The 23,706-nt window shown below is 37.7% G+C and overlaps 1 protein-coding gene across 2 annotated transcripts in view; it reads left to right on the forward strand.

Annotated features, from left to right (window-relative positions):
- Nucleotides 1-23,706, forward strand: part of cyth3b (cytohesin 3b) — a 48,888-nt gene continuing 25,182 nt past the window's right edge. The window contains exon 1 of one of the 2 annotated variants that reach the window (XM_067382824.1): nucleotides 1-253. In XM_067382824.1, the coding sequence (XP_067238925.1) occupies nucleotides 235-253 (19 nt within the window). In that variant the 5' untranslated portion in view covers nucleotides 1-234. Of the gene's footprint in view, nucleotides 254-22,592; nucleotides 23,043-23,706 lie in introns of those variants that run through there. The other variant, XM_067382823.1, reaches the window with a different exon arrangement.

Consider the following 23,706-nt stretch of genomic DNA (forward strand, 5'->3'; position numbering starts at 1 on the left):
TCCACGCCAGTGAAGAAACCGAGGAGCGCTGTACACCCTTCCTCCGTTCATAAATACACCGGGTTGCGGATTTAAACGAGGGCTGAGACAGAATATCAGTTAATGCCGTATATTCCGCACAAAACAGGACCTGTTTGTAAATGCAGCAGATAAACCCTTCATTATAAAGAATACATCTGTGTCTGGAGCGCGTTCCCATCACACCATTTCAATATTTGGCATTTATCTGCAGATATGGACGAAGATAATCAAGGTAGGACCATAAGGTTTACAAATGTGTGTATATATGTGTACACACACGATCATATTATGGGTTAATATGGCAGTAGACACAGATGTGTCATATCATTAAGAACGAAGAGCAATGCGTTTATTATTTATGTGCATTTACTTAAGCAAATCTAAAATCCATTAAGATCCAGTTTGTGTCTAATGATCATCCAAAAATCACTCTTAATGGGTCTGTACAATGCCATCTTTAAGGTAAAGTCATTTTTATTTTAAGGCCTATCAAAGTGTGTCTCTTTCAGATACCTGGAGAGTTATAACTTATTTGTAATAGACATTAAACTGTACAGTAAAAAAGGATGTTTTGAAAACACTGAAGTGAACTGCAGATTTGACACTGGATCAGCATTAAATAATGCTCTTTTTTCCCAGTCAAGGTGCAAAGATCAGACTGCATGGGATGACCTACATGTCAGCTTGCCAGTGTTTGTCCAGAGAGACTGTGAGCTGATATGCGTATTGATTTAATTTAGTCAACACCATATTCCCCATGCTGCAGCTTTCTGAGTAGGATGCACATCTCCCACACTTTCATCTTAATCCAGCTATACAGAGCAAAATAAAGCAGGATATGTATATAAAAAACTAATATATATATATATCTATGAAGAAGTTTCAGTTGTTAAATAACATTTCAAAGTGTTTAAATTCATTGACTGTTTTTATGCCTGGCTGTACAACCAAATAGTTGCATGTATATATACTGTAGTTGTACCACCCTGGGAATATACAAATTGCTGGACAAAAGTTTTTCAATTATCTCAACAGCTACTAAAACTACTTAATTAACATTAAAACTACTAATATTTATAAAAAAAAAAAAAATGTTATATGAAAGATTTCAAACCTAAAATGATGCCATAGTGTTTAGTTTTAAATTTTTTTATTATTAAGATAAATAGATAAATAGTTTTCTTAGTCTGTTGATTTGTTCAGACAGTTGCACCACCTGACATTTTGGGGGTTTAAAGGCCAGAACACACCAAGCTGACGCCGACAAACTAGTGGTAACGAAAGCAGACTGCGTGGTTGGCTCACGTCGGCAGCGTCTGGTTCCAAAGTTGCCCTGACACACCAAACCAATACTAAACAGCCGACGGCCAAGTAGCACGTCCATTCTGCGCCTGCGTAAAAATGAAATGCCTTTCCATACCAGCAGGTGGCAGTATCTGAACAGCCAATCAGAATGAACAGATGGCCTGACGGACCGACACCGATTCAACATTTCGAATCGGCCGAAAAAAAGCAGACGAGGACCAACTTCAGCCGACGGTGCAGAACACAAAAAAACTTAGTCGGCCGACGAAGAAAAAGTGCCCAACGGTCAGCTTGGTGTGTTCCTGCCTTAAGACAACAAAAAATAAAATAATGTGTATTATTTAAATGTACTAAAAATTAATTCAAACTAAATAGGTTTTATAGAATGATGTAGGGCTAGGACAGTACATTGATGCATCGCGAATCGAGAAATGATTCTGGATCAATTCAGAGATTTTCCGAATGCATCGTGATTCTCTCTTGAATCGATTCTGAGTTTTCAACAGCAGATGGCACTATGCATTTTCATTAATCTCGCATCATTAAAGGTGCCCTAGAACGTTCTTTCACAAGATGTAATATAAGTCTAAGGTGTCCCCTGAATTTGTCTGTGAAGTTTCAGCTCAAAATACCCCATCGATTTTTTTTTTTTTTTATTAATTTTTTTAACTGCCCATTTTGGGGCATCATTAACTATGAGCCGATTCAGGCTGCGGCCCCTTTAAATCTTGCGCTCCCTGCCCCCCTGAGCTCTCGACTATAAAACAGTGCATAAACAAAGTTTATACAGCTAATATAACACTCAAATGGATCTTTACAAGATTTTCGTCATGCATACTGCATGCATGCTTCGGATCATGTGAGTATAGTATTTATTTAGATGTTTACATTTGATTCTGAATGAGTTTGATGGTGCTCCGCGGTTAAAGCTAACATTACACACTGTTGGAGAGATTTATAAAGAATGAAGTTGTGTTTATGAATTATACAGACTGCAAGTGTTTAAAAATGAAAATAGTGATGGCTCTTGTCTCCATAAATACAGTAAGAAACGATGGTAACTTTAACCACATTTAACAGTACATTAGCAACATGCTAACAAAACATTTAGAAAGACAATTTACAAATATCACTAAAAATATCAGGTAATCATGGATCATGTCAGTTATTATTGCTCCATCTGCCATTTTTTGCTGTTGTCCTTGCTTGCTTACCTAGTCTGATGATTCAGCTGTGCATATCCAGACTTCCTGCCCTTGTCTAATGCCTTGAACATGAGCTGGCATATGCAAATATTGAGGGAGTACATATTAATGATTCCGACAGTTATGTAACAGTCAGTGTTATGTTGAGATTTGCCTGTTTTTCTGAGGTCTTTTAAACAAATGAGATTTACACAAGAAGGAGGAAGCAATGGAGTTTGAGACTCACTGTATGTCTTTTCCATGTACTGAACTCTTGTTATTCAACTATGCCAAGGTAAACTCAATTTTTGATTCTAGGGCACCTTTAAAGCATTCTGAGGTGCAAATAAATTCTCAGACTCAGCCGATCGCACGAGCAGTCTTTTTCGTGAGCATTTGAGCATGCAGTTAAAAAATAGCCTAGAGCACAATCTGCTGTTCAAAACTAAGCTTAGAATTTGCAGATTTGCAATGCATTTGGAAAAATCAACGATCCATGAATTGCAATGCATCGATAGTATTGTCCTAAAGTGATATAAGTCATCAATTTATAAAATTATTTTAAAAGGAAATAATGCACCTGAACACAAAAATATGCACACCAAGTCATTGACCTATATATTAGTGCCGTCAGATCAATTAATCACGATTAATTTCATCTAACATAAAAGTTTGTAAATATATATATATATATACACACACACAGACATATTACACATTTTTGTTAGATGCGATTATTCGCAATTAATCGATCTGACAGCACTAAATAAATTAGAAATTCAAGGATTAGGAATTGAGGTTTTCTGATGTCAAAATGGACTAAAACTGTAATTAAATCATACATTCTCTAAAGAAAATACTAATGATTTTTGCCTGTGACAAAACTCATCATCATAGGATGTTGGCGGCGGTGAAGGATGTTGTGTGGTTGCTTGAGGTTTGTGAATGGTTGATATTTGGTTGCTGAGGTCTTCTGACTGATTTTAGTACATTAATCGAAGTAAAGGCTGGAATACACTACACGACTAGTCTGGACATGTTGACGCTACGCTAGTTGCCGAAAGTCAGAGCCAGTCTGCAGATTCGAGTTGACAGATTTCACAGAAACCCGTATAGTGTATGATAGTCACAAACTCAGATTTTTTTAGCTTTAAAGTTTGATTTCATCCAGTCAGAGGATTTCAAACATGTTTGATATTTTGAGCCGAGTTTAGAACAGTATTGTTCAATATTGTTTTCATTTGTCACGTGTCTCCTAGCAAAAAGGCACGTTTCTGTGTGAGTTTGTTATGTTTGTAATGACTTGAAAGTCTGGTAGTGTGTGATGCTCAGTTGTTTAGTGTATCATGGCCAGTTTTTCTTCTGTAACTATTTACAAAGTCAGCAAGTGTATAGTGTGTTAAAAAAGTCAGTGCCTAGTGTGTTAAAATCTGTTCAGATTGTAAAAGCCATGTAGTGTATTCCAGCCTTAAGGTGTTCTGGACGGTTGATTGCTGACCAAAGATAAAACAGCCCATCTCTGTAATATTCTGGTCTCTAGATATTGCTTGGATCATGGGTTCAGAAAAGCCTAAAAGAGTAACAGCAAACTTCTCCTAAACTAACTACATGATTTTGAGGAGTGTTTGGTTCTTTGCACAGTTCCCCCATCATCCATGGATATGAGCACATGTGTTGTAATATTTCAAGAGATGGTTCTCACTGGAAAACAACAACTCATGCGCATATTCAAGGCATATGTGCTCTGTGTAATCTGTTTTGCTGCCCCACAATGCTGTGGGTTGAAGCTGAGGGCTTGATAAGAGTGTGTTTGACAGTGGTTTGGTGGTTCAGTCTGACTGTAGTGGAGCAGCAGGCCGACTGGATGAGACTCTCAGCTCCTCTGCTACTGCTGGGGTCCCTGCTGGGGAACAGTAATCAAAGCTGTGCTCCACTGTGGGAGATCTCACTCTGGGCCGCCAGTGAATTCGTCAACACATCGCCTTATGGACTCTACTATAAAATACGACTGTTGAAAGTACATAAAAAACAAACAAAATACAGGGTTTTGTAACACATTAAATCTGGTTAACCCTCAGAATTTTTTTTACTGTAAACCCTAATGCTAAAAAAAATTAATTGGTTTGAGTAGGGCAAACTTAAATTAAACAAATTTGTTCAATCAAAATAACTTTTATGAGTATTTTAGCACTTCCGTTTTCTTTTGAGTTAATGAAACTGACACATTTTATGTAATCTGGTTTGTTTCATTGTTTTCAGTTTTATGAACTTGAACTTAAACTTAAGTTTAACTGAAACTGGGCTGGAATTTCTATTTCCCAGCACGCTTTGCCATGGCACTCGAAAGGGAGAGTAAATGCTAAAATTAAGTGTTAATGTTAAGTGGGAGATTTATTAGTGTTTAATATTTAGCTATGCTAATTTAGAATTGATTCGACACAAAAGATTTATAACCCTCCAAAGCTTCATGAAGCAATTTTTTTAAATCGGCCATCACTATAACTCGTTATTTTGGTGCACCAAAATATTCTCGTCGCTTTATAATATTAATATTGAACCACTGTACTCACATGAACTGATTTAAATATGTTTTTAGTACATTAATGGATCTTGAGAGAGGAAATGTCATTGCTGGCTATGGAGGCCTCACTGAGCAATCGGATTTGAACAAAAATATCTTAATTTGATTAACGAAGGTCTTACGGGTGTGGAATGACATGAGGGTGAGTAATAAATGACATTATTTTTATTTTTGGGTGAACTAACCCTTTAACTTAAAAAAAAAAAAAAACTGTAACTGATTACCTCAAGTTTTTTTGAGTTTTGCCAACTTATTCGGGTTTACACTGATTTATATAAAAGATAATATAAATTTAATTTTAGTAAACAAACAAAACTGATTATTATCAGTTAAAAAGTATATTTGTGGAAACTGTGATACAGTATCATTCAAATATTTTGAGGTGAGTAAGACTGAAAAAGAAAGAAAGAAAAAATAAATTAATACCTTTTTTCAGCAAGAATGCATTGATTAAAAAAGACATTTAAGTAAAGACATTTATAAGTGACACAGTCATAGTAAAACTATGGCAGGATTGAGGCGAACAACGAGTCTTTGTGCTGCAGGGCATTGGGGTGTTTCTCTAGGCATGATGTGATTTCATGACGTCAGCAGGGAAACCACATGCGAAGCATCAGTCTATAGTGATTCACTGTTGACTCTGAACATGGACTTGTTTTGAACTCTGCTCTGTTTTAGGTGCGATTGTTCAAGAGACTGACAGAAGTTGTGAGTTGTGACAGAAGAACACTAGTGAGCTGTTTTGTCTATATAGGTACATACTTTATGGCAGCATCCTGACGACCCTCATAAGGGATTGTTTTGAAGTGTGCTATAAGTGCCATTACAGGAAACACAAGAAATTCAATTCACTGTTGATCTCAAGTTTGACATTAACATGTCACTAAGCTTTTGAGGAAGTACTCTATTGAAATATAAAAAGCACATATTGATCAAAATAGTCAATTTAAAAAAATCAGTTATGCTCTGTTTCTTTTTTAGTTAGAGTACGTTTACACGACAATGAAGTTTTTCCTTTGACATTTCCACGTACAGACGACACCATTGTCAAAATGATTCCCATTCATACGAATCTGTGAAAAATGACTAAAAACGCTGTATTCTGCAGGCCATTTGATGGTGATAAAACACTATAGACTGAACATGTAATGCGCATGTGCATGACGTCATCATTTTCACAGATTTGCGTTTTTGTTGTTTACATGGAGACCATTTCAAAACCTTACACTTTGAAACCTGTTTTCAAAAGCTTGTGTTTTCAGGCCACCAAAAGGCCTTTTGTTGAAAATGGTTTTGTGTAAACAACCCCATAGTTTTCATTGTCTGTTTTGCCTGAGTTCTAGTCATTGATCTGTTGTCATGGTTTCTAATTTGTCCACACCTGTTTCCTGTTCTGTTGATTACCTTACTCTGTGTATTTAAGCCTTAAGTCTTCCTCGGTTCTTAGTCTTGTGTTAATGTTACCTTCCCTTGTGTAGAATTCTTGTTCTCAGTGTCTATTAAAGTTATATTATTGTTCTTTCCTTTTAATTATACAAATGTCTCATTAAAACATCTACAAATATATAAAATTGATCAGAGATCTTGTTCGGTGGTTCGCCCGAACTCAGTGAATCCGCATGATTCATGGGCTCACAGAGATCATCGCCCCCCAGCAGTGAACCATTGTAATTTCGAAATGTTTCAAAACAGTTATGACATAAAGAAGCCTCGTTTACTGAAATCACATGACTTTGGCAGTTTGATACACGCTCCGAAAAAACGTTTTGAACCAAAAGTTTCAAAAAGGTTGCGAAGCTTCATGAAGCAGTGTTTTGAAAGTGCCCAGCACTACTTTATTCAAGCAACCCACGAAAATACTATAGGCTAATTTATCTAAAACTTTTTAAAACCTTTTTCCAAATTCTTCTATTAATATGCAGTTTTCATGGCCTCAAATTAATTCATCATATGGAATAGCAGTACTTCATAAAACTGATTCGTCACTGTAGAGAACCATTAAAAAATGACCAATTGAAGTAAAACAGTGATTAAAAATGTTGATCAGATTTAGGACCTAAGATACTGTCCTGTATATAGATATATGTACTTTTTAGCCTGAAATGTATATGTCGAATGATGAAAAATCATGAACACATTGTATGCTAAGTTAACCACCTATATTAACAATCCTTTTGACACATCTGCCATTTTTCATGATTAATTCTGCTGAGCTAGTCACAAAGCATTGGCTTCTTTGTGAAGGATGCAAGCGATAAATATGTGGCCAAAACAAAGTATCTTAGAAGGCAGCATCCCTATGATGCCTTAAAATGCAGTCTGGAAGCTCAGGAGCAAAGCTTAGGTTTCAAGGTGAGATTAATGCATGTTACTAAAACCCTCAGCTTTGACATCAGCAGATACTGTTTTCTAATGCAGTATTCATTGTTAGAAATGGGGCCTGTGCACAAAACCAATTTTATGCCCTCTGAACTAATGTTGTTTTCGTCACCATTTAAAATGACTTACCCATTTTTAGTGGGACCTCACTGTTCATTAAATGGTCCACAGATTGTAAAAATAGCTGGCTAATTCCTCTGACTCTAACATTAGCACATAGTACAGGGTTAAAAATTTAAGCATACAAAAATTAGAAACACATTTGCACAAACAATACGGCAGTTTGAGGAATTTAGGTTGGCGCAGGGAAAACTGAAGACTCTTTCACCCCCTCTTAAAGGAAAGCAGACTGCAGACGAGTCTCTGGAGTGTTGGAGCATGTGGCTGATTGCATTCCTTGGAAAGAGAGCCATGCTTTTGAACAGCACTATTTTTCACTGATGGAGTGGGATGCGAGCAGTAGAGGTGAAGGAGAATAGATTATGTAAGGGATCATGGATTGTTTAAGCCGTTGAAGGATCAGGAAAAGGTGTATCCAGTGGTCTTGGACAACAGGTCTCATTCTCTCCTTCCTCTAGCGTGGCCTTGTGTCCTCAGAAAGAGGTTATTGAACAGAGAGTTGTAATTTTATAATTTGATTGTCATGCATGACAACCCTTTCAAAGAATTTCCTCAGAATTTAGCAGTTCTGGCTTAACAAGCATCACTATTATTGTGTTCAGCAGAACAAAGAAATTTATACAGGTTTGGAACAACTTGAGGGTGAGTAAAAGATGACAGATTTTTGGGTGAACTATCCCTTTAACTTGTGCAACAGGCATGAATGATACCTCAAAAATGAGACGTGCATTGATACTTTTTTAAATAATCAAATGTACTGTTTGTGTATGCCAAAAAAGACCATAGACTTACACTAAAGGAGGGACCTTGACCATATCTATTGATCAGAATGTCTTGGGGGTGGGCTTAAGGCCGCAATATCCAAAATCGAAGAATGAACTGGTGTGACATAATTTCTAACAAAATCAGGCCACAGCAAAGTTCGCTTGATGTTCATTTCGGGAGTTTGAAACAGCTTGCCAAAGCAAACTTTCCGTAAAAGTTTGCTCTGGCTGGTTAACACCTTTGACCATTGGTCAGTAGTGATGATGTAATAGGTAGGGGTGTGGCTCAGAGGCTCCACCTTCTTTGAGGTGGAAATCTTCTCCGTAATTCTAATTGAAAATGACTCTGACACTGTTTTTCATATTTAATACTGTAAAGTTGCTACTTTTAAACTATATTTTGTATAAAGTTCTATATAAACAAATGTTATGTGCCTTTACTTGGAGTGCTGAATTGCAGAGCTGGTACAAACAAATACACATTTTGTTATTGAGCGCAGGACATATTTACATATTCATCTAACCGTTGCTCCCAGCATTGTGGATGGTGTCTGGATGTTCACTAACAGTATATTACTGCAAAGGTATTTCCAATTTCTTTTACCCCAAGTGAAGAATGGAAAAGAACTTTGGTATGAGTATATCGCAAAGTAATAACCAACTATTAACCCCCCAGAACACATTTGAGTTTTCTGGGGCAACACCACTGACATTATCTTCAGAAAATAAAAACATCTAGTTAGCTAGAACTGCAGGTTACGTGTGAATGTACTGTCTGTGTGTAATTCAGTTACATTCTGTATGCAAATTATTCTGGTTAATGATTATTGTTTGTCAATAGTTAATTAAACAACAGAATTCTTTGTGTGTGGAGCATTTCCTTTGCAAATAACTATGCATCCACGTGCTGCTCTCCTGCTTTTATGTGGGATTTCTGTTGGCGATGCACTTTTAAGATGCTGCATCATTCAAAATTCATACAGTTTGACACGCAGGTCCACAGAGGTGTGTGTGTGTGTGTGCGTGGTTAGTCACGTTTGGCCTATATGGGTCTCTTTATACTAAGTACATTGTCGGTTTGATGAGGTAAATCAACAGAACAAACCTTCGTCAGCGGCTTTACAGACATTGACAATCAGCTCTACATGATCTGCCAGATGTGAGTGTGTGCGTTTGCTTGCATGTTGTTAAGTGTCTGTTAAAAGCACAGGATTTTCAAACCATATATATGTATAGGTCATGTATAGACCCAGATGGAAAGTAGGTTAGAGGTAGTGATCATTGCCCAGCTGGTAGTACTTTATTTTACAGTCCTGTTCCGCATGTACAGACTCTGTAGTTATTGTAGTAATTACAAAAAATGGGGAAAAAAGCAACTGTACCTTCCTTAGAATCTAACTTCTAACTGCACTCAGTATTTTCTTGGGTAAGTACAGTACATAATTTGAGCCAAAATTAAGCGCTGTACTTACCCTTACCCCTCCCCCCCAAAAATGTGGGTGTGGCTCTGAGGCCCCGCCTTCTTTGAGGTGGAAATCTCCGGTTCATTTCTTCTACTCAGTCTGTTGAGGTCAGATGTCCGTGAGTTAAAACATGAACACACTGGTGAGACGCTTTATAGTAGAAAAAGAAGTAATTCTAATTGAAAAGCTAAACATAACCTCCAAATACATCTGCGGGTTATGGTTTGCTATTGACCCTCAACTTATAGGCCTATATTTTTGACCAATCAGCTTTTTTAAGTTGAAAATCGCTCTCATTAGTTGGCACTTACTGCTTGGCTCCCAGTCAACAGCGGGACATTACATATGTCTGACAAATTATTCTAATGCCAATGTCAAAAGAGACAGTCAAGTTTTAATTTTTCATATCCGCGAGTAAAGCTGATGGTGTTTCTGATCAAAAGAGATCCTGAGAAGATGAAAATGCGGCAATGGACAATTCTGCTAATACTAATCAGGATAGCTGGAGACACGATCGAGCAACGGGAGTTAGATCAGTCAGAAATCAATGTAATGAAGAGGCAATGGCTTCAAAGGTGAGAGAGAGAATATCACTGATCAGCTGAATGATGTTTGGTCTCTCTCAAGTATGTAGCTATATGTGACAGAAGAATAATACACTCGGCTGTAGTTAAAACTTGAATGATGCTCTTATAATTGTGCCATCATCGTTTAGTGACGTCATTGTATGTTCCAGAAAAACTGAAGTAGTGGTCGGTGTCGGTCTCAAAGGCTTTTAATTGTTGTTTTGGATCCGGTGTTGTGCAATTAATAGTTTACAAATGAAGCACAGGGTAAGTACTTTGTAAGTGCACATACTATAAAACGTGCATGTGTTTTATTTGAATCAATTTTTTTAACATTTCTGAATCAACCTAAACATGTTAGATTACACCAACAACAAATAATGTAATGGTAAAATTATTAAAAAAGGACCAAAAATTAAAATTCTGTCATTATTTTCTCTCCCATGTTTTTTGCATGCTGGAAAACAAAAGAGTTCATAGTGACATGGCTTTTGAACTCCAAAAATAACAAAGAAAGAAGTCATCATAAACTAGTCTGTGTTAGCTGTTTGCTATATCCACGTTCTCTGAAGCCACACGTGTCTTAGGATGCAAATATACGATGCCGCTGATAATCTTCCCCTCCAGTGAACTGAACTGGAGAAGCAGTGAATGGATTGTCTTTCACAAATGAAACTCAAAATGAGTTCAACACATCCAGTAGTGATCCAGTTACAGCAATTCTTCAGTTAACAGCTCACTAGAGGTCTGGCCTGGCTGCAACAAATGCCTTAAACCGAAAACCTTTAGTTATGTAACTCTAAACAAATGATCATCAAGGGTTTTCTTAAAGTCGCCACAAAACAGAAGTTGTGCTCTTCTTTTCTTCACTATTGGGACCTATATATCTGAGCTAAACTGCTTCTGAAACAAGAACAAATGTAGGGCGGGGCTTGATTTTGTCCGTGGAGAATTGATTGGATGGTTGTGGTTTGCTATTGGTGGATCTCATGTGATTGGCAGTTTGCCCCGCCCTCGTCATCAGAGAAGAGAAGAGATGTCGCTGCAAGAGGGAGGGGAAGTTATTTTAATTAAAGATTACGAGGCACATGAATTTAAAACAACACTGTAACAATCCACAAAACATTAAGAATTGTCCATTTTGATTTCGTAGTGACTTTAACTTTGGGGTTGTTGCTGTTCTTCATGCTGGAATACAGCGTAAGAGTGAGTCATTTAAAGGTGCTTTTTTTGTCATTTGATTTGTATTTCGGCAAGATCGGAATGGCTACGTGCGTCCAGAGTGAAATCTCCAAAGATCGGCTACACAGAAATGTCAGATATGTTCTGATTAGCTTTGTGTATTGGCGCATTTTACAGAAATGTCACGTTCAGTCCAGCAGACAAAGTACCTGATGCTGGAATGTGTCTGGTCAGGAAATGACTGATTTAGACTGAAGGAGTTCAACAAGCCCAAACTAGCATTTCTGTGCATAATTGGCAGTGGACACGTGGCAAACACAGGTTTGACATCATTTGTAAAGTGTAGCGGGTTAAATGGGTCACAGCCCATACTCCTGACAGCTGCTCTAGTGTGAGTAAGAGGCTCTTCAAGCGTGAGTCAGCGCACAGCCGCAATCGAGGGCTTCACCTGTGTTATGTCACCGCCAACACCTCATCACTGACCCTTCATTCAATACTTCATTACTATCAGCAATCAGCTGTGGGTGGAAATCACTAATTACTAGGTTTTATGTGAATAGTTTGCTGTGCTGCTGTTGAGCTGTTTATTCCAGAGCTAATTACAAAAACACTTTTTTGTATCAGTTTGTATGATGACTTTTTATTTTTTAAATCTGCTTAATGATTACTCGTCATTGGTTTTTGACTTCAAAGAATGCATTTCTGTTGACATTTGAAGCAAATTCCCCTTTATTTCACAACCTCTTCTAAATAGTGAAATAATTTCACATTTCTTCTGAGGTGTTTTTATGAAATGAGGATTTAGACACATGAACACAAGAGTAGAATCCAATAGGTCACTGTGAGAAACTGTGCCATTTTTCTAGTCAGTTTTGGTTTTGTGTTCAGTTCCTGTTTGCCAGTGTTTCCTTTGCTAGTTTGTCTCAATGATCGCTGATTGAGTTATGCAGGTGTTCCTTGTTGCGTTAATCATCTCTGTGTGTGTATCAGCCCTCAGTTCATTCATTTCTTTGTTCCGTGTCATCAACGTTATGTGTGGTTGTGTTTTCCCAATGTTAGAGTTTGCTTTGTGGGATATAATAAAGAGTGTTTCGTCACACGCTTCATACAGCCACAGTTGCTGACACTAATTCAATTAGATCAAATATTGATAAATATTTTCCCACCACAAGCACAAAAGTAATATGGTAGGATTGAACCAGCCCTTCACAAGGTCTTTCTTAAAGGAATAGTTCACTTTCAAATTAAAATTTCATGATTATTTACTCACCCCCATGCCATTCAAGATGTTCATGTCTTTCTTTCTTCAGTCGAAAAGAAATTAAGGTTTTTGATGAAAACATTCCAGGATTTTTCTCCTTATAGTGGACTTCAATGGACCCCAAATGGTTGAAGGTCAAAATGACAGTTTCAGTGCAACTTCAAAGCGTTCTACACAATCCCAGATGAGGAATAAGGGTCTTATCTAGAGAAACCATCGCTCATTTAAAAAAATAAAAAATTATATGTTTTAACCATAAATGCTCATCTTGAACTATCTCTCTTCTTCTTCTCTATTTGAATTCCAGTAGTGTAGATGCTGCTAAGTGTATTACTGCCCTCCAGAGGTCAAAGTTTGAACTAAATTGTCATATACAATGTGCTAGTGCAAGTATATAACAGTTAGTTCAAACTTTAACCTGTGGAGGGCAGTAATACACTTAGCAGTGTCTACACTGCTGGAACTCTAATAGAGAAGAAGAAGAGAGATAGTTCAAGATGAGCATTTCTGGTTAAAACGTATATAATATAATTTATTTTATTTATTTTTTTAAATGAGTGATGGTTTCTCCATCACTTCTCTAAATGGCAAAAAAAAATTATACTATGTGACATTGTTTACAAGTTGAAGTCTTTCTGCAGTTGAAACACTGATTACACAAGATATGATACGTTTCAGTAAGTTGTACTGTATATTTCAATATACCTTCAGATGTTCATTCATGTTCATTCTGTAACTAGTAGTGAAGAGGAAGGATAATCGCGTTCACTCGTGCTCCGCTCTGGAGCTTGAACTGAGGCAAACTGAACTGAGGCAAACTAAACTGAGGATCTGTTACAAAAGTAACAAAATACAGAGCTTGATGCTGGTTAAAAGTGGTTAGGCTACAAATATATTACCACATTTGTTTTTTTAATTCTATAACCTAATATTTGCCTTGATCTTTTGACATATATGAGGCATTTGTACCATTAAAATAGTTATACAGCTGACATTTGCCTATTCCGGATGTGAGAGAAACATTAAAATAATGAAAAAAATCCATGTCATGAACCGTTTAAACTGTAATTCTCATTAATGAGGGCATAAAAGTTGTCTGATATGCAGATGAAAAGTAAAACCTTAATCAAATAAATCTTAGTAAAGTAATGATTAGATTAGATTTTTTAAACATGTAACGTTAATTAGATGAGTCATTGGGACACACAGCAGCTGTTGTCCTATTTGTAACACGTCTCACAGATTATTAAAATGTGTCTTCATTTAAACACCTACTCATTGGACCAGTTCTCTTGCTCTCCATCTCCACAGCTGGACTTAAACTAACAACGGCCCCTCCATAGTTTATAATTAAACCCCAAAAGTCCCAAAGGCTGATGAAAATTCAGTTCACAAGGAATTAATAAAACACTTGAGTCAGAGCGACTGAAGAATGTCTTGTGAAGCAATAAAGAGCAGCCAGGACCGGACGTTCAGACTTCGTCGCCTACGTTTCAGCCATAATAGAGCAACAGAGTGATTTTTGTCTTTGCTGTCCCCTCTCACATAACAGAGTATGTGCAGTAATTCACCCCCTTTCTCACATCCAGATGTTGTGTCTGGACAGACGGGGCCAATATAAACAGGCCTGTTAGGTGTCCGGCAGCCCAGTTTGTCTCATTCATGGCTCTCTATCAGACGGCTGGAATCGAGCTTTAAACTCATTTCCTGTCTGAGTCATTGCAGCAGGCCTTGGGGCTTTCAGAAAGGAGCTCTCGCTGTCCCATCTTATGGGAGGCACTGATGCCCCGTGCTGCACCTCCGATCTGTCTCGATTGATAAGGAGATTTTATTTTTGATTGGATTCATTCCATTACTAGAAGTGGATGAGTGATGAAATCCTGATGATCCTGTCACGCAGAAATGTTATCATCATTCAGAGACACTCTATTAAACTGATTAAAATATGAGGTTAGATGGTGTCTAGACTGGTAGAACTGAGGTTCCTTTGACCTTAGTCTTGTGTAGCCAGACATTTGACTGTCTGGTCCTCATAGTAGGTTATTCTGGCCAGGAAGAAGAAGAGAGGAATAGACTGTTTGAGATGCAACGCATCCAACCACAGTTCAGTTTTTTTTATTTGTGAGGTTTAGTGGCAGGTAATGGGAACAAAGTGAATTAGATATCTGAAAGCACAACCAGATGGGATGTCTGGAAAAAACAACATTTGTTTAAACTGCATACCTTTGTGCTTTTCATCTACTTTCTCATTGCAACATATAATGCCCTTAGAAATCAGCACATTCACAGTATACTGATGTAACATAAACTCTAGTTTGTAAGTGGACTAAATCTGAAATCAGATACAATCTTTAAAACAATATGGAATAAATTGATAGGCATTTCAGTATCTTACCACTAATAAAACTGACTTCCAGATCTGCAGTCTGGTACTTTGTTAACATGACTTTGACCCTTGTATCAGGTTGTTATGTTGAAGCACTAAATATAATGGTAGAAGTTGAGAAAATAGTGAAATTGTCAAGAAGTTGGACAGTGTCATAAACACTGACATTAACACACACAAAAATGTATAATGGAGGCTTTACAGCAAATACAGATGCAAAATTTTCCTTAAAATAAAGTTTGGACCAGGAGCCAGAAGCATATGACATGAACGACGAGTCCAGCACTTGCATTTTTTGAGAATATCAGCTGATTTCAGGAATGGAACGAATGAAACTCCATCGAGTGCAACAGTCTGGTTCTGCCAGTAAAAACTCCATAGGGAAATACATTTTTAATGATAACTTTTAAACCTTTAAAGACCACCCTACTGTGAGCTATGAGGTTGTTAATCGATAATATATGTTTCTGTTGAAGCCATCAGCCTACATTATTTCAACTTAGTTTTAAAATAATCGTGTTTAACAGCATAATTTGTGGTGAAAACTACATTACCCATTATGCTGTGCAGAAAATTCCACCATATTTTGCCACAAGCAAAACACACAAAAAGATCTTGTTAGCTTCATTTTATATAATCAACATTTTAGTCGTTTTATATTTCTCCATTTTTAATTTGATTATGCTATCCGCAATGCTTCATGGGATTGTAGTTTCTTTCCCTCACTGAAGCCATTACAGTCTTGTACCTTTGTATCTTTGTGCGATTTTCAAACTTTTTTGCTTCAAATCAAAGTTTGTAATGTTATAATCTACTTAGTAGCTGGTTGGCTTGGTTCATGGCTTATAAGTTATGCTTTAATGAAAACCCCTACACAGCAAAATCACCAGAGTTAAATTAACTCTGCTCAGAGAACATATGGTCCTTCTCTAAATAGTGTTAAAGGTGCCCTAGAATGTGTTTTCAAAATATGTAATATAAGTCTAAGGTGTCCCCTGAATGTTCCCTGTTAAGTTTCAGCTCAAAATACCCCATAGATTTTTTTAATTCATTTTTTTAACTGCCTATTTTGGGGCATCATTAAATATGCGCCGATTCAGGCTGCGGCCCCTTTAAATTCTCGTGGTCCCCGCCCCCGAGCTCGTGACTGCCTTAAACAGCATAAACAAAGTTCACACAGCTAATATAACCCTCAAAATGGAACCTTACAAAGTGTTTGTCATGCAACATGTCTAATCGCGTAAGTATGGTATTTATTTGGATGTTTACATTTGATTCTGAATGAGTTTGATGGTGCTCCGTGGCTAAAGCTAACATTACACACTGTTGGAGAGATTTATAAAGAATGAAGTTGTGTTTATGCATTATACCAACTGCAAGTGTTTAAAAAATGAAAATCGCGACGGCTCTTGTCTCCGTGAATACAGTAAGAAACGATAGTAACTTTAACCACATTTAACAGTACATTAGCAACATGCTAACTAAACATTTAGAAAGACAATTCACAAATATCGCTAAAAATATCATGGATCATGTCAGTTATTATTGCTCCATCTGCCATTTTTCGCTGTTGTCCTTGCTTGCTTACCTAGTCTGATTATTCTGCTGTGCACATCAAGACATCCTGCCCTTGTGTAATGCCTTGAACATGAGCTGGCATATGCAAATATTGGGGGGTACATATTAAAGATCCCAACTGTTATGTAACAGTCGGTGTTATGTTGAGATTCACCTGTTCTTCTGAGGTCTTTTAAACAAATGAGATTTACATAAAATGGAGGAAGCAATGGAGTTTAAGACTCACTGTATGTCATTTCCATGTACTGAACTCTACCTTTAAAGTAACATTGAAGCAGAGTTAAAGTTAATGAGATAATTAAGCGATAATTAATGAGATAATTAAGCGATTAATTAAGTGATGTTAACAAGCAGAATCACTGAAGAAAAGACAATCCTCCTCTGCTGAGATCTTGAGAGATATAATCTATTTTATCTTCAGTTGATTTAATCTAAGACTGTAACTAAAGTCAGTTATAGTTCTTGTTTCTCTTTTCTTCAATTATTCTGCTTGTTAACAGCAGGTGTTCATCACTAATGCTCAATCATCACTTAATTATTTGCTTAATTATCTCATTAACATTAACTCTGCTTCAGTGTTACTTTAACACTATTTAGAGAGGGACCATATGTGCTCCAAGCAGAGTTGATTTAACTCTGGTGATTTTGCTGTGTATGGGAGAAGTGAATGGAAAAAATACTTCCGAAACCAGCACTGCTGATAAATTGGACAAGCACTAATGTACTCTATTAACTAGCCAATCTGGATAGTTATCTGAATTACATTTACCATAAAAATGCTTTTTTTTTAACAGTTAAAGGAATTTGACAAAAAAAGGAGGTATGTGTCTGACAGTTCAGTAAGCTTTAAAGCTTGAAGGACAAAATGGCAGATAGTAACAGCGATTTGATTGGCTGTTTGGGCTGTCAGTCATTTATCTGTCATTAGGTCACTTTTCAGCCAGCATGTTTAGTATGCATCAGAGGACATGTGAGTGGAAAGACCAATGTTAATTTAGTTACATCAACACAATGTTAGGTAATAGTTTGTCATCCAGTCCATCTTACTTCCCCGGTTTCACAGTGAAACATCTGTTAATCTCGTGGCTATACTTGCAGGTATATTGTCCTTTTGCAAGTTGTGATAGATGCCATCAGGATGCAGATACAGGCTGATGTGGAGTCAGTGCTGATGGTTTAATGCAGCTGTACTGAACTTTAGTCACATTATTAACCCAGAAACAAGAAATCAGATGCAGGCAAACCACTAATTACATGAGAAACAGCACAGAGCCTCTGCCAAAAATACTAATCTAATTTGTGAATGGGAGCATGACACAGGATGAGCTAAATATAGGGGCGTCAGGATATTTTCTCATCTGCCAAAGGAAAAGGAAGCTTTCTCTTTAAAATCATTTTGGAAATGGACTCAAGATGTCAGCGTGAAACGCAGGCTATGAATAAGGCATTGTGAGGGTGCGAGGTTTCTTCTTATTGAGTTACGTGGGTGAATTAAATCAATTTTGTGCCTTTGTTTTGGTTTCATTCTTAAATATGTGAAGCAGGTGGTTTCATGTGGTGCAATACTGTGAAAAAAACAACAACTTCATGAAATATTAATACAGAATAGATTAGTATAGGCAGATGGTAAAATCAAGAAAGTGGCAGGAAAGGGTCAAATCTGAATTGAAGTTGTTAAGTAGTTAATTGCTAAGTCAAGCATCGCTATCACCATTGCTATTAGTAGTTACACTCTAAAAACTGTGTTGGGTTGTTATAACCCAAATTTGGGTCAAATATGGAAAAACCCAGCCATTTAGATTACATTTTTAAATGAAATTTATAACCCAACATTTGGGTTTGTCCATATCTGACCCAAATTTTTAGTTGAAACAACCCAGTACCAGAGAACACGATTGGTTGCCTGTTGCTTAGCGTCTAGCTGTAACATTCTAACACTGCATTGTTTCACACTGTACAAGTTTGGCACCACAATGCGGGTAAAAAGCGTTTTTTAAGTTAGTAGACTTAACATTTTTGCCTTGTGGATGAAATTCAATAGACTTACACTGAATAAGGATTAATAAGAAAACATGGTAACACTTTAGTATAGGGAACACGTATAAACCATTAACTATGACTTTTCCCTCAATAAACTCCTAATTTACTGCTTATTAATAGTTAGTAAGGTAGTTGTTAAGTTTAGGTATTGGGTAGGATGAATGTAGAATATGATCATGCAGAATAAGGCATTTATATGTGCTTAATAAGTACTAATAAATAGCCAATATTCTAGTAATATTCATAACTAGTTAAAACTTCTAGTTAAACCTAGTTAAAAGAGCCTAAAATAAAGTGTTACCGAAAACATTTTAGATTTAGTTAGAATGATACTTGCAGGTATGTTAACATATCAAAGTAATTTGTATATTTTTATGCAGCTGTCATAATATGAATCACATATCTATATCTTCTGTCTTATGATATATCTGAAATGTTTCCTTTGGAACAACAACGAAACACAATAACTTGTTTTCTTTGTGTCAGATGACTTTCCCAGACTAATGATCTGTGCAGACTCACATATGGCAATAACAGAGGCTTGAGTATCATCAGCAGAATGAACAACACTCCAGATCTTTTCATCAGATGTTGCAGATTTAGTGGATAAGGCTTTTGGGCTTGTAAACCGTTGGTTCCTGGTTTGATCCCAAGAAGGGAATGGCCCTTGAGCAAGAAACATTATCTTTTTGATTAAGCCACTAACCTCAGAGAGACTGAGCCTAGTAATGGAGACTGAGGGATTGTTTAAACAATACCATTTTCAACTAAAAATAGAAAACTTTTTATGTGGTTTGGCCGTTTATTTACACGACAACGGCATTTTGGTTGCCTGAAATGCAAACTTTTGAAAACAGGTTTCAAAGTGCAAGTTTTTGAAAATTATACCATTATCGTCTCTGTGTAATGTACCGTGTACGTCATGCACATGCATATTACGAGTTCAGGTTTTTTCAGTCTCAGTTTAGGCGTGTAGTGTTTCTTTACAAATTGACATCGCCAACTACTGGCCTGGCATGAATAATACAGCATTTTTAGTCAACGGCATTTTGAAAGTTTTTAAAAATGATAACTTAATCATCTCCATGGAAACTACAAAAACATGAATTTGTGAAAACAGTGATGTCATGCACAAGAATATTACATGTTCAGTCTATAATCGCATAGTTTTTCTTTACAAAATGACATGGCTAACTACTGGCCTGGCATGAATAATACAGCTCATTTTGTGGATCCGTGTAAATGGGGATCGTTTTGACATCTATACACCAAAAACACAAAAGAAAAACATTCAGTTTTTAGTACTTGTTGTCATGTTAACATAACCCAAGTCTGGTAAGTTTGTGGTACAGATTTGGAAACAAACTCAACTTGTCCTACATGTGTGGCCATAAATAAAGATTGTGAGTCATCATTGAAACATCACCTAAACAGACTCTGCTGCCACTCCCAGCTGAGTGTAAACAATCTTATCATGCCAAGTTATATGAATGATATCCATAGCAAACAGCTGTGTCACTATGAGTAAATAAGACAATGAGGTCATATTATCACAATTAACACAGACATAGTATGTAGTCATTGAAACAATGTTGTGGATAATTGCTAGAGTGTGTTGCTTTACAGTTGCTAAGGTGTTTGATAAGATGGTTTTGCTGTATGTAGTGTTCTGTGATACACGTAACCAAATAGTAATTAAGCTTGCCTCTGTACGTCAAAATGGTTACAAATTGAACAAAACCTTACAGGTTTCATAATCCTCAATTTAACCACATAACCTCATGCCAGGCCAACCTACAACTACTCTATGTATATCCAATTTTACTCAACTTTGATCAACCGGTTCGCAAATAACATTGAATGGTTCATTTGTGCGTTTGACTGATCAATTAAAAGTCAGGTGAACAATAAACACTTCATTTGGTCTTGTCCTGTTCAAATGCCAAGATCCGGGAGTAATATGATCTTCTCAAATCAAGTGTGCTCCTAATAATTCATAATATTGTCGATCTGACTTCTAAACCATCTTATTTGTGTCACATTAGAAACTTCTCTTTTACTGGAGTAATATTTTACGAGTGTAATAGGTACAGGACACGGTTTGAGTACACCGTCCACCACGAATAAACATTTCATAATTAGTTTCTCTTGCCATTGCGGTGATGTAGGCTAATGCTGTGTTGTCTGTGCATTATAGTGAAGACAACTCCAAACATATTTCCAATCATGTATGTCTATGAAAGACAACTGAGCCAATCAGTGTGAGTATGGGGCAGAGCGACGTGTAGCCCTGGCCCGTTCGGCAGGCTGCAGCCAGGTCCTTCCCGAGTGCAGTATGTTTGCAGAGAGACTCCGCCCACACGCTCTTCTGATTGGCTGTGATTTTTGATTGATTTGGTTGCGTGTGCATTGCGTTTGCAGAGAGACTCCGCCCACACACTCTTCTGATTGGCTGTGATTTTTGATTGATTTTGTTGCGAGTACAGTGCGCTTCCAGAGAGACTCCGCCCACACACTCTTCTGATTGGCTGTTATTTTTGATTGATTTGCTTGCGTTTGCAGAAAGACTCCGTCCACATGCTCTTCTGATTGGTTGTGATTTGTGATTAATTTGGTTGCAAGTGCAGTGCGCTTGCAAAAAGACTCCGCCCACACACCCTTCTGATTGGCTGTGATTTTTGATTAATTTGGTTGCAAGTGCAGTGCGCTTGCAGAGAGACTCCGCCCACACACCCTTCTGATTGGCTGTGATTTTTGATTAATTTGGTTGCAAGTGCAGTGCGCTTGCAAAAAGACTCCGCCCACACACCCTTCTGATTGGCTGTGATTTTTGATTAATTTGGTTGCAAGTGCAGTGCGCTTGCAGAAAGACTCCGCCCACACACTCTTCTGATTGGCTGTGATTTTTGATTAATTTGGTTGCAAGTGCAGTGCGCTTGCAGAAAGACTCCGCCCACACACTCTTCTGATTGGTTGTTATTTTTGATTGATTTGGTTGTGTTTGCAGTGCGCTTGCAGAGAGACTCCGCCCACACACCCTTCTGATTGGCTGTGATTTTTGATTGATTTGGTTCTGTGTGCAGTGTGCTTGCAGAAAGACTCCGTCCACATGCTCTTCTGATTGGCTGTGATTTGTGATTAATTTGGTTGCAAGTGCAGTGCGCTTGCAGAGAGACTCCGCCCACACACCCTTCTGATTGGCTGTAATTTTTGATTAATTTGGTTGCAAGTGCAGTGCGCTTGCAGAAAGACTCCGCCCACACACTCTTCTGATTGGTTGTTATTTTTTATTGATTTGGTTGTGTTTGCAGTGTGCTTGCAGAAAGACTCTGCCCACACGCTCTTCTGATTGGCTGTGATTTTTGATTGATTTGGTTGCGTGTGCAGTGCGTTTGCAGAAAGACTCTGCCCACACGCTCTTCTGATTGGTTGTGATTTTTGATTAATTTGGTTGCAAGTGCAGTGCGCTTGCAGAAAGACTCCGCCCACACACTCTTCTGATTGGTTGTTATTTTTGATTGATTTGGTTGTGTTTGCAGTGTGCTTGCAGAGAGACTCCACCCACAATCTATTCTGATTGGCTGTGATTTGTGATTAATTTGGTTGCAAGTGCAGTGCGCTTGCAGAGAGACTCCGCCCACAATCTCTTCTGATTGGCTGTGATTTGTGATTAATTTGGTTGCAAGTGCAGTGCGCTTGCAGAGAGACTCCGCCCACAATCTCTTCTGATTGGCTGTGATCTTTGATTGATTTGGTCTCATCTCGTAGTCGTGTCGCGACTGCTGTGGACAGACAAATTTCTCGTCGCTGGAGTCTTATCGCATAGCGTCTGTTTAGGACATGGTGTAAGCCTGTACTGTCTCTTTTTACACAAACTCAACTCCACACTTCACAATGAAACTTGAACCCGCTGAATATATGGTGAGTTTTACCATCAAACCAAACACAGGACTGAACACTCATGATAACAGAATTCAGGCTGATGTCATTTCACAGCAGAGGTGGTCAAACTGGTTTTACCTGAACAGTTGGTTGGTGTAAGTATGCAAACTATGTGTCCACTGAGAGCAGCGCTTGTGGAATAAACACAGTCTATCTGACCTGTTGAAACTGACATCAGTTTCCTTGGGGAAATCATTCTTCAATGTGGTTCGCTTTGTGGAACGTCTACCATGCCACATAAAGAACAGCAGATATGGGACGAGAGTGATGGTACGTACTGCATATACTGTGAAAGCGTTGTGCTATGTAGTTACAGTGATATTGGACTCGTGACTCATGGACACATGACTCTTTTGTTTGTAAGTGGGGCCACAGTGTGGAAATGTGTAGTGTAAGTGGGTTACACCATGATAAGGCAGCTCTGTGTTTGTGTGGTTGCTGTTGTTACGTGCCGCAAGTTTTCTAATCGGCACGGCAGATGGGCAGAGACATCCTCTCCATTGTCCCGAGGCAGTCCTGGACAATATCAGGATGTCTTTCCAAGACTTTTCTTTATTAAATCCCAGTCTCCACAAAGGCCCATAGAGCCTCTGATCTCAGCATTTCTCTTTTAAGGCTTTTGTTAGATGGTAAAATTCTTTTTCTTATCCAATTAGAAACAACTGTAAGTAACCCATTTGTAGGTCGATTCCCCTAAAAATTGTAAACACTGTGATGTGAATTTTGCATGTAATTGGCTAATGCATCAAGGACACACTGTAGAACATGTTTTTGTACTTGGATTTCAGGCTTTAAGCAGCCTTAGCAGTCACAAGACTGAGTGATGGGAATTCTTGAGCGAGGTGTAGATTAATCTGTGGGCTGCTGAATTGTTTCACCTTTTGATCCCTTGTTAGTGGTGCTGTTCAAGAGACACAGGGAATTAAATGGAGGA

The sequence above is a fragment of the Chanodichthys erythropterus genome, chromosome 3 (assembly GCF_024489055.1).
Source record: "Chanodichthys erythropterus isolate Z2021 chromosome 3, ASM2448905v1, whole genome shotgun sequence".
Classification (NCBI taxonomy): domain Eukaryota; kingdom Metazoa; phylum Chordata; class Actinopteri; order Cypriniformes; family Xenocyprididae; genus Chanodichthys; species Chanodichthys erythropterus.